Raw genomic sequence first — 14467 nt, 5'->3', positions numbered from 1 at the left:
GAAATATATCACCTTTCCTTCACTGTCACGGGGTCAAAATTCCTTTTGTGATTGCATGGCCACTACATGGATTACAGTGGTTCAAGAAGACAGCTTCACCACTGCCTTCACCAGGACAACTAAGGATAAGCAATAAATGCTGGCCCAGCCAGCGATGCCAAAATCCCATGGGTGAATTAAAAAAAGAAGACATTATCCATTCCTTGTTAGCACTGGGTAATACACTCACACAGCATGACCACACCTGAAAATACATTGACAAAGGAGTAATGAAGAAATGACAGTCACAGACATTTCTCTTATAAAGAATAGGGTAGGCCATTTCGGACTGAGATGAGGAGAAATGTCTTCACCCAGAGAGTGGGGAGCATGTGGGCTTCACTGCCACAGGAAGTGGTTGAAGTCAAAACATTGAACGTTTTCAGGAAGGAGTTTGATACATAACACTTTTCAAAGCATCCTAGAGTACTTCTGAGCAAGTATCATCACCGCGGTGATGTAGAAAATGCAGCTGCTAATTTATATGCATAAAGTTTCCATGAATTGTGCTATTAACTGGATAATGTTCTTGTAATAGTACTGAAGGAGCTTGTACTGACAGTCTTGCGATTTATAGACAAGAGTGCTACCTTCGGCATGGTGATCTCTGCCCAGGAAAGTAGCATTCTGCTTTTGTCATTTTATGAATGTCAACAGTGTGTGATCCTCAGATTTGAAAAACCTTTGGGAGGTATTACAGTGAACTGCAACATTTAGAGAGTCATTAGAGTGCTCAGCGCCATTGGCAACTCCTCAGATACTGAAGCTGTCCATGTCTAAATGCAGCATGATCTGGATAATATCCAGGATGGAGCTGACTAGAGACCAGGTAATGATTATCTTCATCAGGTTTGCACTTGGGGAAGAAAGGACCTGTTAGGGTTGGTCAACATGGCTTTGTGCAGGGGAGGTCTTGTCTCACAAACTTGATTGAGTTTTTTGAGGAAGTGATGAAGATGATTGATGAGGGCAGAGCAGTGGACATTGTCTACGTGGACTGTACTAAAATATTTGACAAGGTCCTTCATGGCAAGCTGGCCCAGAAGATCAAATTGCATGGAATCTACAATGAGTTGGTAAGTTGGATTCAAAATTGGCTTGGCTATAGAAGACAGAGGGCTGTTTTTCTGACTGGAGTTTTGTGACTGTTGGTGTTCTGCAAAGATCAGTGCAAGGACCCCTTTTGTTTATAAGATATATACAGAGGAACCTTGATATCTGGCATTCAATTATCCGCGTTTTGGATTATCCGGACAAGATCGCAAGGTCCCAATGCTTGGCTAAACTGTGTTACCTGACACTCAATTATCCAAACATTCAATTATCCGAACATTTCATTATCCGAACATTCAATTATCCGAACAAAATACTCCCTGCAGGAGATGTTTGGATAATCGAGGTTCCTCTGTAAATGATTTGGATGAAAATGTCAGTGGTCTGATTAATAATTTTGCAGATGATACAAACATTGGTGGAGCTGTGGATAGTCAGGAATGTTATCAAAGAATACAGCAGAATATAGATCATCTGGAAAGCTGGGCAGAGAGATGGCAGATGGAATTTAATCCAGAGAAGTGTGAGGAGATGCATTTTGTAAGGTCAAATTCAATTTGGATTGTTTTCACCAGAGCATCAGAGGCTGAGGGGTGACCTGATAGAATTGTATAAAATACGTTGGGCGGCACGGTGGCACAGTGGTTAGCACTGCTGCCTCACAGCGCCAGAGACCCGGGTTCAATTCCCGCCTCAGGCGACTGACTGTGTGAAGTTTGCACATTCTCCCCGTGTCTGCATGGGTTTCCTCTGGGTGCTCCGGTTTCCTCCCACAGTCCAAAGATGTGCAGGTCAGGTGAATTGGCCATCCTAAATTGCCCGTAGTGTTAGGTAAGGGGTAGGGGTACAGGTGGATTGTGCTTCGGCGGGGCAGTGTGGACTTGTTGGGCTGAAGGGCCTGTTTCCACACTGCAGGTAATCTAATGCAAGGCATGGGTAGGGTGGATAGCCATGGGTTTCTTTCTCAAAGTGGAAATGTCAAATACTACGGGGCATAGGTTTAAGGTGAGAGGGGAAAGTTCAAAGGAGAGTTGCAAGGATGGTATACAGGTTATTATACAGAGGATGGTAATTAATTGGAATACAATGCTAGGGGAGGGTGTAGAGGCAGAATCATGAAAAGTTTAAGTGACATTTGAACTGACACATGAACAGGCAGGAAGTAGCGGGATTATAGACCATGTGATTGGTTTAGAATGGTCGGCACAGATATTATGGACCAAAGGGCCTGTTCCAGTGCTGTCCTCTTCTATGTTCAAAAACAGAATATAATCATCACCCTTTGACATCACCATCACTGAATCCCCCACTATCAACATCCTCGGTTTTCCATTGATCAGAAACTGAACTGGTCAGCTACATAAACACAGCAGCTACAAGAACAGGTCAGAGGCAAGGAATACTGCGGTGAGTAACTCACCTTCTGACTCCCCAAAGCCTGTCCACCATCTACAAGGCACAAGTCAGGAGTGTGATGGAATACTTTGTACTTCCTTGTGCACACTATACGGTATGCTCTGCCTGTACTGCACACAAAACTAAACTTTTCACTGTACCTCGGTACATGTGACAATAGTAAATCAAATCAAACAAATTTATTGTTAATTATTTGCCACAGTGAGATTTGAATGCACAACCCCAACAACTTAGCCTTGGTGACTGGATTGATCATAGGATGAGAATGCTAGTCTGCTATCTCACCCCATATAATCAGCATGCTGGGAACCTATGCCCACACCTCAGTATTGAGTATAACTGTGACAGGATTCAGTAAAAATTGAGTAAATACAGGTTCAGTCTCAGCTAGAGTATAGTATCTGATCACCACACTAGAGGAGGTTTAAGAATGCACTAGAGAGACTGTAAAAGGAATTTACAAGAATTGTGCCAGGAACGAGGAATTTTGATAAATTAGAGAAACTTGGAGTGTTTTCTTTGGAAAAGACTGACAGAGGAAATGATTGAGGTGCTCTGTCTGGGCAGAGTGGAGAGGGAGAAACTCTTTCCATCCATGAATGGATCAGAAACCAGAGGATGCAGGGCAACACAAGAAGCAACTGTAACATGAGAACAAACCCTGTCGCACAGTGAGCATGTGGAGTCTGGATTGCAATGTCTGAGAGTGTGCTGGGGATTACACCAAATGGGGTCTTCAACAGGGAATTAGAGCGTCGTTAAGAAGGCAAATGGAATATTGTCCTTCATTGCTAGAGGGATGGAATTTAAAAATAGGGAGGTCATGCTGCCGCTGTGTAGGATGCTGGTGAGGCCACACCTGGAGTATTGTGTGCACATTTGGTCTCCTTACTTGAGAAAGGATGTACTGGCACAGGAAGGGGTGCAGAGGGGGTTCACTAGGATGATTCAGGAGTTGAGGGGGTTGGCTTATGAGGACAGACTGTGTAGACTGGGATTCATTGGGATTGAGAAGAATGAGGGGTGAATCTTATAGAAACAAATAAAATTATGAAGGGAATAGATAAGATAGAAGCAGGGACGTTGTTTCCGCTGGTGGGTGAAACTAGAATGAGGGGACATCGCCTCAAAATAAGGGGGAGCAGATTTCGGACTGAACTGAGGAGAAACTTCACCACCCAAAGGGTTGTGAATCTGTGGAATTTCCTGCCCAGTGAAACAGTTGAGGCTCCCTCATTTAAGGCAAAGATCAATAGATTTTTGAACAGTAAAGGAATTAAGGGTTATGGTGACCGGGGATGGGATGAGGGAACTGGGTCCACAAGGAGATCATCCATGATCTTATCGAATGGCAGAGCAGGCCCGCAGAGCCAGACAGCCTACTCTTGATCCTGATTCAGATGTTCTTATCTGAAAATGAAGTGGGATTATGGACCAAGACAGGGGAGTGACCGAAGGTGACTTGCTCCTTCATAGAGCCGGCACACACACACTGGGCTAAATGGCCTCTTTCTGTGTTCTGACCATTCCGTGATCCAATTACATTTGACTGGAAACAACACCCATGTAGAAATTTAGCTGAGAAAATGCTTTAGACTCCCTTCATTTCATTTCTTTTCAATTTATACCAGCTGGCATTCATGTCACAAATTCTGAAGATTAATCCTATAAGATCTAATTCCTGCCAACTGAAGATCATTGCTGTGAGGACATTACTGTTTTGAGCTTCCTTGTGAAAATGGCAGGGCCCAGTTTCCATGGAGAGGGCTCTGGATTGCATCGAACTCAGGAACCGCTAGAGTGCAGTTTATACATCCATGGTCTGTGCTGATTGGCAGGCTAGAGGGAACAGCATTCTCTCTAGAGCAGGGAAGCCTGACGACAGGTTGATTAATGCAGGAAAGGTTGTTGGGGGGAGAGATATGTGTACCCAATCAAAGGAACATGTCAAATGGCAACTTGGAAGTCCCTTGGTGACATAGGGAAGACTGTGGGTGAGCAAACATATTGTAGGTGGGTCGGGGCAATTACTGAAGGAAACAACACTGTTCCTCCTGACCCACAAACAGTTCTGGAAACATCCTGCTCCTTTCAACTGTCCTGGGCCTTGGGGAATCCAACCAACATGTATTTAAAAATAACACGTGTAAGGAAAAAGTGTGCCATCTCATGACAATTGTTGACCCAGTTCCTCTGAGCTGTTTGATCATCTGCCTGCCATCCCCCTTCAGCTGAAACTGGAAGCTGATAAAGGTCAGGGGAATTGGCTTCCTGTTTGTGATCTGGACTGACTCCAACCCACTCATTTTGAGGAGTCAGCGTTTTCCCACAGCCTGATGAATGTGCACTGTGTAACCCATCACTGGTGGAGCGTGTGGGAAATCAAGTCTCACTATTCCTGGAGTTGTGGCTAATATCAAAGATTTTAAAATGACACATAATTTCCCAATTTACTTTCCTCAGGAGACACAGACCAGGTATCTGTGTTTAATAAGAATCACTAATAGTTGCAAATAAATAAGCTCTACAGAAGAACAGATATGAACTGTAGACACCTAAACCTCCAATTAAATGCCTAACCTCTTATAAACACACCCTTGACACAGAAATACACATGCACATATACACACAAAAATGCACATACACACACTCACATATGCACATACATGTACGCACACGTGCATTCACAGACAGGACAAAAGCATGGGTGTTATGGGTGGAGGGAGAGACTGGGAAGCCTGGTCACTGATCCCTGCCCACAGGGTGTACTGTGATGACAGTTTCTCTGATCAGATGCTACTCCTCGATCCTCCTTCTCCAGGTATTTTTACTGGTTTACAGGAGGCACAGAGTGATTAGTTCACACATATAAAGGTCTCTGACATATCAATTAAAAGTCACAGCTGTCCACAACTGGATAGGGGAAATAGCCAGGCTATCTTTCAGCTGGAAATGCTTTTTACGACAGATCAAAAAATAGTTCCTTCTCATCCAGAGATTCAATGGTTGGCTATCCAGGAACCAATCCCATAGTTGTTAGCAGGCAGAAAGCCTTTGTCCTCAATAATTAGACATTAGTCTACAGCTTCTTGTTGCTGACCAAAGCAACCACCTGGGCTGCAGGTTGAAACTTGTCTTTCCCCACATGGTTGGAACAAGCAGCTGTGTAAACAGCATTCACAATGAGGGGCAATAAGCTGCTTTGAAAAAGTGCAACAATCCTTCAACCATCCGTGGCCTTTAAAGTAGTCCTTTTCCTATTTAAAAATAGAGAAAATTAAAAAGATATGGTCTTTACAACTGATTCAAGCAAGAAGCTGAAATTTAAAGGGAGATTGTGATGCAGTGATAATGTCACTAGAGTGTAATTCAGACCCAGTCTAATACACTGAGGACAAGGATGCACATCCCAGCCTGGCAGATGTCTAAGTTAAATGTAATTAATAAAGTCCTGAAAATACAGATCATTTCAGTGACATTGACCATCAAACTATCATCACTTGCTCCTAAAGGAAACCATTCAATTCTTAAATGTCTCCCAGGGAAGGAACTCTGCCATCCTTACCTGGTCTGGTTTACATGTGACTCCAGACCCACAGCAATGTGGTTGCCTCTTTACTTGCCCTCTGAAATGGCCCTGACAAGCCACTCAATTCAAGGGCAATTAGGAATGGGCAATAAATCCCATCTGTTAGATACGCTTACCTTGAAAGAAAAAAATACAATCATCACAGGGTGACCTTCTTGTGGACCCAGTTCCCTCACCCCACCCCCACTCACCATAACCCTTAATTCATTTACTGTTCAAAAATCTATTGATCTTTGCCTTAAATGAGGAAGCCTCAACTGTTTCACTGGGCAGGAAATTCCACAGATTCACAACCCTTTGGGTGGTGAAGTTTCTCCTCAGTTCAGTCCGAAATCTGCTCCCCCTTATTTTGAGGCGATGTCCCCTCATTCTAGTTTCACCCACCAGTGGAAACAACCTCCCTGCTTCTATCTTATCTATTCCCTTCATAATTTTATTTGTTTCTATAAGATTCACCCCTCACTTTTCTCAATCCCAATGAATGTAATCCCAGTCTACACAGTCTGTCCTCATAAGCCAACCCCCTCAACTCCGGAATGATCCTAGTGAACCCCCTCTGCACCCCCTTCCTGTGCCAGTACATCCTTTCTCAAGTAAGGAGACCAAATGTGCACACAATACTCCAGGTGTGGCCTCACCAGCATCCTACACAGCAGCAGCATGACCTCCCTATTTTTAAATTCCATCCCTCTAGCAATGAAGGACAATATTCCATTTGCCTTCTTAACGACGCTCTAATTCCCTGTTGAAGACCCCATTTGGTGTAGTCCCCAGCACACTGTCCTTTCTCTGTGATGTTTCTCCAGTTCTAAACAAAACATTTTGCTGAATTTAAAAAAATCACAACTGTCTTCAACGATCAATGTCTGCTTTCTGACCTGAGCAGGTCCTATTGACTACACCACAGATTGCAACATGTTGGCAGGACGATGTTTAAGGGATTGAGTGGCCTACTCCTCTTCTACTTTGTTCTGTCCTTGTAGATTGGGGAGTTTAAGGCTGTGCTGAACATAGCGGACAAAGAACAGTACAGCACAGGAACAGGCCCTTCGGCCCACCAAGTCTGCACTGACACATGACACCTTTCTACACTAAAAACCTTTTGTTTTAGCGAGTTTTGAGAAGATTTGTAGCTCAGGTCGAGATTCTGGATGTAGGTTTACTCGCTGAGCTGGAAGGTTCATTTCTAGACATTTCGTTACCCTACGAGGTAACATTTTCAGTGGGCCTCTGGGCGAAGCACTGCTGATAATTCCTGCTTTCTATTTATATGTTTGGGTTTCTTTGGGTTGGTGATGTCATTTCTTGTGGTGATGTCATTTCCTATTCTTTTTCTCAGGGAGTAGTAGATGGGTTCTAACTCAATGTATTTGTTGATAAAGTTCCAGTTGGAATGCCATGCTTCTAGGAATTCTCGTGTGTGCCTCTGTTGGCTTGTCCTGGGATGTATGTTGTCCCTACCGAAGTGGTCTCCTTCCTCATCCATATGTGAGGATACTAGTGAGAGAGGGTCATGTTGTTTTGTGGCTAGTTGATGTTCATGTGTCCTGGTGGCTAGTTTTCTGCCTATTTGTCCAAAGTAGTGTTTGTTACAGTCCTTGCATGATTGGGACAACACTCCCATCGTAGGACAAGCCAAACAGAGACACACACGAGAATTCCTAGAAGCATGGCATTCTAACCAGAGCTCTATCAACAAACACATTGAGTTAGACCCCATCTACCACCCCCTTCATCCAACTCTCCAGCCTATCTATATCCTACTGTATCCTCTGGCAATGTCTTCACTATCCACAGCTCCCCCAATCTTTAGGTCACCTGCAGACATACTAATCAGACCACCTTCACGCTCATCCAAATCATGGGGTAGCATGAAAGAGGAGTTGAGGCCTGGGCTGGAGCAGCGGTGGTTGTGTTGGTATAATAAGGTAGGCTTGAGGCACTGAATGGTCATCTGCTCATATTGCTTCAAGTCTTAAATTCCAGTTGCTTAGGTTCACTGCTTCAATACAATTAACACACCAAATCAGAGTTAATGCAAAATATGAATTCCTAACTGCTGCAGAGATTGTCAATAAATTGCCATGATTATTAGTAACACATGCACACAGTAATGATTTTGTGCAGCACAGGGTGTGATTGGTATTTTATTGATTAATGCACTTCAGAGCTGTTCGCTTTGTCAATGGTTTGAAAGGAAACTTAAAAGAGCTTTTGCATTTATCACCTTTCCCAGTCTTAGGACATGTCCAAACTGTTTAACAACCAATGAAGTATTTTTGAAGTGTGGTCATTGATGTAAGAAAAACACTGGTCTATATGCAGACAACAAGGTTTCACAAACAAGAGGGTGGTAATGATCAGCCTGTTCTTATGGCTGGTGGTTGAGATGAGATTGACACCTCAGTGCTGCTGAGTAAGGTTGTTGGAGGTGGGGTTGTTGAATGAGACTTTAGCCCAATGTCCCCTTTGCTATCTCAGGGTTACATTTAAAAACTTATTTCGAAGAAGAACAAGAGAATTTTCCAAGCTACCTTGGTCAATATTCCTCCTTCAATCAGTGACCAAAAACAGACTGACAATTACCACGCTGCTGTTTCTAGAAACTTCCAATGTGCAAATTGGCAACCATACTTCCCATGTTACAACAATAATCACATTCTGCAAGTACTTTGTTGGTGACAAAACACTGTAAATGGATGGCCTGAAGCTGTGAAAGGACAAAACACTGTAAATGGATGGCCTGAAGCTGTGAAAGGCACTATATAAATGCAAATTATTTGGGTCTTCTTGTTTGGTCACAAACAATTCGCCAACACCAAGATTGTCAATATAATTACAAAGGGTTTTGTTGGTTTTCCCAGTAGCAGAAGGGTCAGTAACCAGAGGCAGACTTTTACTTTCATGGCAATTACTCCATGAAGATGTTGTGATTCCGAGCAGACCGTGAAACAGGGCAGTGGAAGCAGATTCAGTAGTAACTTTCAAAAGGGAATTGGGAAAATATTGAAAGGGGAAAGAGGAAGCAATGAGGGTGGGGTGAAGAGCCAGATGGAGTTTGATTTATGGTCAGATTTTTGCAAAGACAAGGTGTTGAATGAGCTGGATCGATGGTGGATCTCTGGAGTTTGGGTTACATGAACATAAGAACTCAGAGCAGGAGTAGGCCGTCTGGCCCCTCGAGCCTGCTCTACAACTCAATAAGATCATGGCTGATCTTTTCATGGACTAAGCTTCACTCACCTGCCCTCTCACCATAACCCTTAATTCCTTCAATGTTCAAAAATCTATCTTTACCTTAAAAACATGCAACAAGGCAGCCTCAAACTGCTTCATTGGGCATGAAATTTCAGACTCACAATCCTCTGGGTGAAGAAGTTCCTCCTCAACTCAGTCCTAACGCATGATCTAATAGAATGACAGAACAAGTTTGAGGGGCTGAGTGGCCTTGTCCTGTTGCGACGGTGAGGTGTTACAGAATTGCAAACCCTAGTTCTCTAATGTGGCTTGTGTTTGTGGTTTGTGTGGTTTTTTTTGTTGCAGTGCCACCCTGGGCGTTGATAGCAATTGCAATTGTCGCTGTCGTTCTGATTCTGACCTGCTGCTTCTGTGTCTGCAAGAAATGTCTGCTAAAGAAGAAGAACAAGAAGAAGAAGGAAAAGGGAGGAAAGAACGCGATGAACATGAAAGATGTGAAGGAGCTGGGAAAGTCAGTGAAGGAGCAGGTAATGTAGGACTGGAACCTGGTGAGGAACTCTCTTCATCATTGATTTGCCATGGTCATTATCTGGTGTCCCTGCTTTCTTATTCAGAGACTTGTATATAATTATCAATTAAATGTTTCATTTTGTTTGATTAAAAAAGTTAAAGATGGTATTTCAAAAGTTAAGAATTGTCTCAGAGGGATCTTCTCAATTCGTTGTCCAAATATATGACTGTACTGTGATAGAGAGTGATTTTCCCATGCCATCTTTTCAATGGAAGAGTCCATTGAAGATGAATATTTCAAACATGCATTCACTGAATGTAATGGCCACACCATCTCAGCCCATCCCATTAACTTTCTGACAAGCTTGTAGTTCACCCACAGAGGGGAGGTGAGAGTGATGTCCTGAAACATTAAGGCTTTATTTGACTGAGTGTGGCATCATGGAGGCCTAGCAAAACTGGAACCAATGGGAACTGGGGTAAACTCCATTCGTTGGAGTCACATTTGGCACAAAGGAAGATGGTGGTGGCTGTTGGAGGTCAGTCATCTCAGTTCCAGGACATCTCTGCAGGAGTTCCTCAGGACTAGGCCCAACCACCTTCAGCTGCTTCATCAATGACCTTCCTTCCCTAAGGTCGGATGTGAGGATGTTTGCTAGTGACCTTCTCAATGGGTAGATAAGTAGGGATGGGCTATAAACACTGGCCCAGCCAGCAATGCCCATGTCCCATAAATAAAGAAAAAAAGTGACATGGAGAGTTGATTCTCCAAGTTGCTTTGGGTTCACTGCAAGCCATGAATCCACATTTATATCAACATTCCAATACATAGCTCCCAACTCCCAAACTCAGACTGCCACACTGGTTCGTCCAACTGCCAGCAAGTCTGGTCACCATTTACATTCACTTCCTGTTGGCTGGGATTAGAGATTATGACCTTCCTGCCTGTTTCCGCACAATTCCTGAAAGTCATAAACCTTCAGAAAATGCTGATGGATTCAGAAGTAACTCATAATGTTGTTAACTCTTTAGGAAAAGCCCTGCTACCTCAAACTGGTTAGATCTCAGCCTAGAATTAGGGCAATAGGAGAGGCAGGCACCTTGATGAATCTCTGAGAGACCAGAGACTATTATAAAATCACATGAAAAACTTATCTCCCACAAACAATTTCACCTCTTCTCCTTCGAATACCTAGCCTATGTTCCAACTTGATGTTTACTCATCACCCAGTTGATCAATCTCTTCTCCTGAGCTGACTGAATTTTTGAGGTTGCACTCCAGTATGTAAATGCCAGCACAATTCTAGCACTTTATCTGACAGCTTCATTGAACCAGCATTGCCTCTATTTGCCCCAACTACACCAAGCAAATACTGCTTGTGGGTTTCTCTGAGCCTCAGCTGTCAGCTGCAATGAGCCATCTGTAGCTGCTCTGGACCCTAGCCCTCACCTACATGGAGCCAGCAATTTTCCACTGCGTTTCAGTTTCCTTTGATCCCCAACTGCACGGATCTGCCATAATCCTCATAGGGGTCCTCAGAACTGACAGCATTTCCTTTAGTAACATGAAATCTCTTCCCTAGCTCCTGGATAACGAATTGGCTAATCTCTGTTGCTGACCCTGGAAGTGATTTGAGTAACTGGCCCAAAACCCTCACAAAAAACACTTGGCCCATATCCCTCCAAACCCTTCCTATTCATATACCCATCCAGATGCCTTTTAACTGTTGCAATTGTACCAGCCTCCACCTCTTCCTCTGGCAGCTCATTCCATACAGGTACCACCCTCTGAGTGAAAGGGTTGCCCCTTAAACCCCTTTTAAATCTCTCCCCTCTCACCTTAAACTATGCCCTCTAGTGTTGGTCTCCCCTAACCTGGGCGAAAAACCTTGTACATTTCCCCTATCCATGCCCCTCATGATTTTATAAACTGCTATAAGGTTACCTCTCAGCCCTTGACACTCAAGAAACAACATCCCTAGGGACCCTGACAACATCCTTATAAATCTTTTCTGCACCCTTTTAAATTTCACATGGGGTTTGTGGGTTCAAGCCCCATTCCAGAGACATGAAAAGCTAATCCCAGTAAATGCTCTCACTGCAGATCTGAGGGAGTGCTGTACTGTCTGAGGTGTTACTATGAGTCTGTCCCTGCTGATTGGATCAAAGTTAATCCCTGATGTTACTTGGAGAATGCTTCTCAAACCCTGACCAACATTCCCACCCCAATCCACAGCACGAGAATGCAGATTTATGGGCCAGTTATTTGTGGGATGACTTTGTGGAAAATTGCTTGTCACACGTCAGAAGTGCTGCTGCCAGTTTTCAAACGGTAAGGTGCTGGAAAGTGCTTTAAGGCAGCTCTGCACTGACTCTCAATGCACACCTCACTGCTGGAGACCACTAACCAAGGCAGCTTTGTAAATCTCATTCCAGAAGGTTTCCTCCTATTTGTGTCCTTCTCCCTGAGCCCACGCCCTCCCCCATCCCAGCCCCACAACCATGCTGTCATGAAATGTTCTTTATTAAATGATCTTTCTGTCAGCCTTTGTTCCATTCTGCAGTCTGCATGCTGCTAACACACCAGGATAACTGGGCTTGAGCCATTCTTGACTGAAAATGTGTTGCTGGAAAAGCGCAGCAGGTCAGGCAGCATCCAAGGAGCAGGAGAATCGACATTTCGGGCATGAGCCCTTCTTCTTCCTGAAGAAGGGCTTATGCCCGAAACGTCGATTCTCCTGCTTCTTGGATGCTGCCTGACCTGCTGCGCTTTTCCAGCAACACATTTTCAGCTCTGAACTCCAGCATCTGCAGTCCTCACTTTCTCCTTCAGCCATTCTTGGTCAAGGCTGGTGCTCCTGTCTCGGTCTGTTGTTGGGACATCTCAATAAGTGAGCAACAAGAAGAATCCCGAGCGGTTTTTAATGTGTGTAGACATATAACACATGTTTCTAATGTGTGAGCGCATGTCCATGGATGAACATGGATGTGCTGATGCATGTGTAATCTGTGTCTGTAAGTGCATAAATGTGTGTAAGTCTGCATGTCTGTGCATAAGTGTGTGTGAATGTGTGTAAGTGTGTTTGTGTAAGTATAAGGTGGTTCGGTAGTTAGTACTGCTGCCTCGGAGCACTAGGGACCCAGGTTCAATTCCACCCTCTGGTGACTGTCCGTGTGGAGATTACATGTTCTCCCTGGTCTTTATGGGTTGCCTCCAAATGCTCTGGTTTCCTTCCACAATCCAAAGGTGTGCAGATTAGTGGATTGGCCATGGGCAGTGCAAGGTTACAGGGATGAGATAGATCTGGTTGAGATGCTTTCAGAGGGCTCTTGTAGACTCAATGGACTGAATGGCCTGCTATCACATTGTAGGGATTATATGTGTATGTGTGCATGCAAGTGTCTGTATAAGTGATCTGCAAACACACACATGCAGTCACTTATACACATGTATGCACACAAAAGTGCAGTTACAGGTGCACAGTGCATATACGTTAGTACACACACGTGTGGACCTGTGCACTTGTATGAGATGTGTTCACATGTTTCCTCAAAGTATCTATGTTCCCTCCACATTGTACACGAGGTATACACAGGCAAAAAAAATTGACTTCACTAATTAACATATGAATTCAACAGGTATATTTTCTCATAGTCTACAGATCAACCTCCTCAGCATTTCCAAATCTTTGATCTTTCGCTATAAGTCTTCATTCATCTCACTAAATAATCTAATACTGTGAACAGTCTCTGAGATTTCTTTCGCTGCAAGATATGAATCACTTTACTAAATATGTTTGGTTGGGTCCAGTTTTCCACTGCTTGAGGTCTTCAGAAAGGATACAGCTTAATGGAGTTGAGTCCAATGACGTCATCATCTCCACAATGTCTCACAATGAGATATGGTTCTATCAGCTAACCCTGCAGTAACATTATTAAACAGGAAAACATTTTTACTGCCACAGCATACTACCATAACAGAGAGTCATAGAGTCATTGTGTGTGGAAACAGCCCCTTCAGTCCAACTTGTCCGCACTGACCATTTGCCAGCATTCAACACATATCCCTCCAAAATCTTCCTATTCATATACCTTCCAGAAGTCTTTCAAATGCTGCAATTGGACCAGCCTCCACCACTTCCTCTGGCAGCTCATTACAAACACACACCACTCCCTATGTGAAGACATTACTCCTTGGATCCCCTCTCACCTTAACCCTATGCCCTTCGAGTTTTGGACTCTTCCCACTCTGGGCAAAAGACCTTGTCAATTTACCCTACCAATGTCCCCCATGGTTTTATAAACCTCTATAAGGTCACCCCTCAGAGGGTCCAGGGAGAACAGCCCCAGCCTATTAAGCCTCTCCCTATAGCTCAAATCCTCCAACCCCAGCAACATCCTTATCAATCTTTTCTGAACCCTTTCAAGTTTCACAACATCCCTCTGATTGGAAGGAGATCAGAATTGCATGCAATATTCCAAAAGTGGCCTAACCCATGTCCTGTACAGCCACAACATGACCTCCCAACTCCAATGTTCTGACCAATGAAGACAAGCGTGCCAAATGCCGACTTCACCACCCTATCTACCTGCGACTCCACTTGCAAGGAGCTATGAATCTGCACTCCAAGGTCTCTTTGTTCAGCAACACTCCCCAAGGTC

At 43.9% G+C, this 14467-nt stretch overlaps 1 protein-coding gene across 3 annotated transcripts in view; it reads left to right on the top strand.

Moving 5' to 3' along the window:
- syt1a (synaptotagmin Ia) overlaps positions 1–14467 on the top strand; it is a 604743-nt gene that overhangs the window by 528822 nt on the left and 61454 nt on the right. For all 3 annotated transcript variants that reach the window (XM_072552044.1, XM_072552043.1, XM_072552045.1), the window contains one exon: positions 9641–9822. In XM_072552044.1, coding sequence (XP_072408145.1) covers positions 9641–9822 — 182 coding nt within the window. The remainder of the gene's footprint in view (positions 1–9640; positions 9823–14467) is intronic.

The sequence above is a fragment of the Chiloscyllium punctatum genome, chromosome 32 (genome assembly GCF_047496795.1).
Source record: "Chiloscyllium punctatum isolate Juve2018m chromosome 32, sChiPun1.3, whole genome shotgun sequence".
NCBI classification, from domain to species: Eukaryota; Metazoa; Chordata; class Chondrichthyes; order Orectolobiformes; family Hemiscylliidae; genus Chiloscyllium; species Chiloscyllium punctatum.
This window is presented reverse-complemented; position numbering and strand designations above follow the sequence as displayed.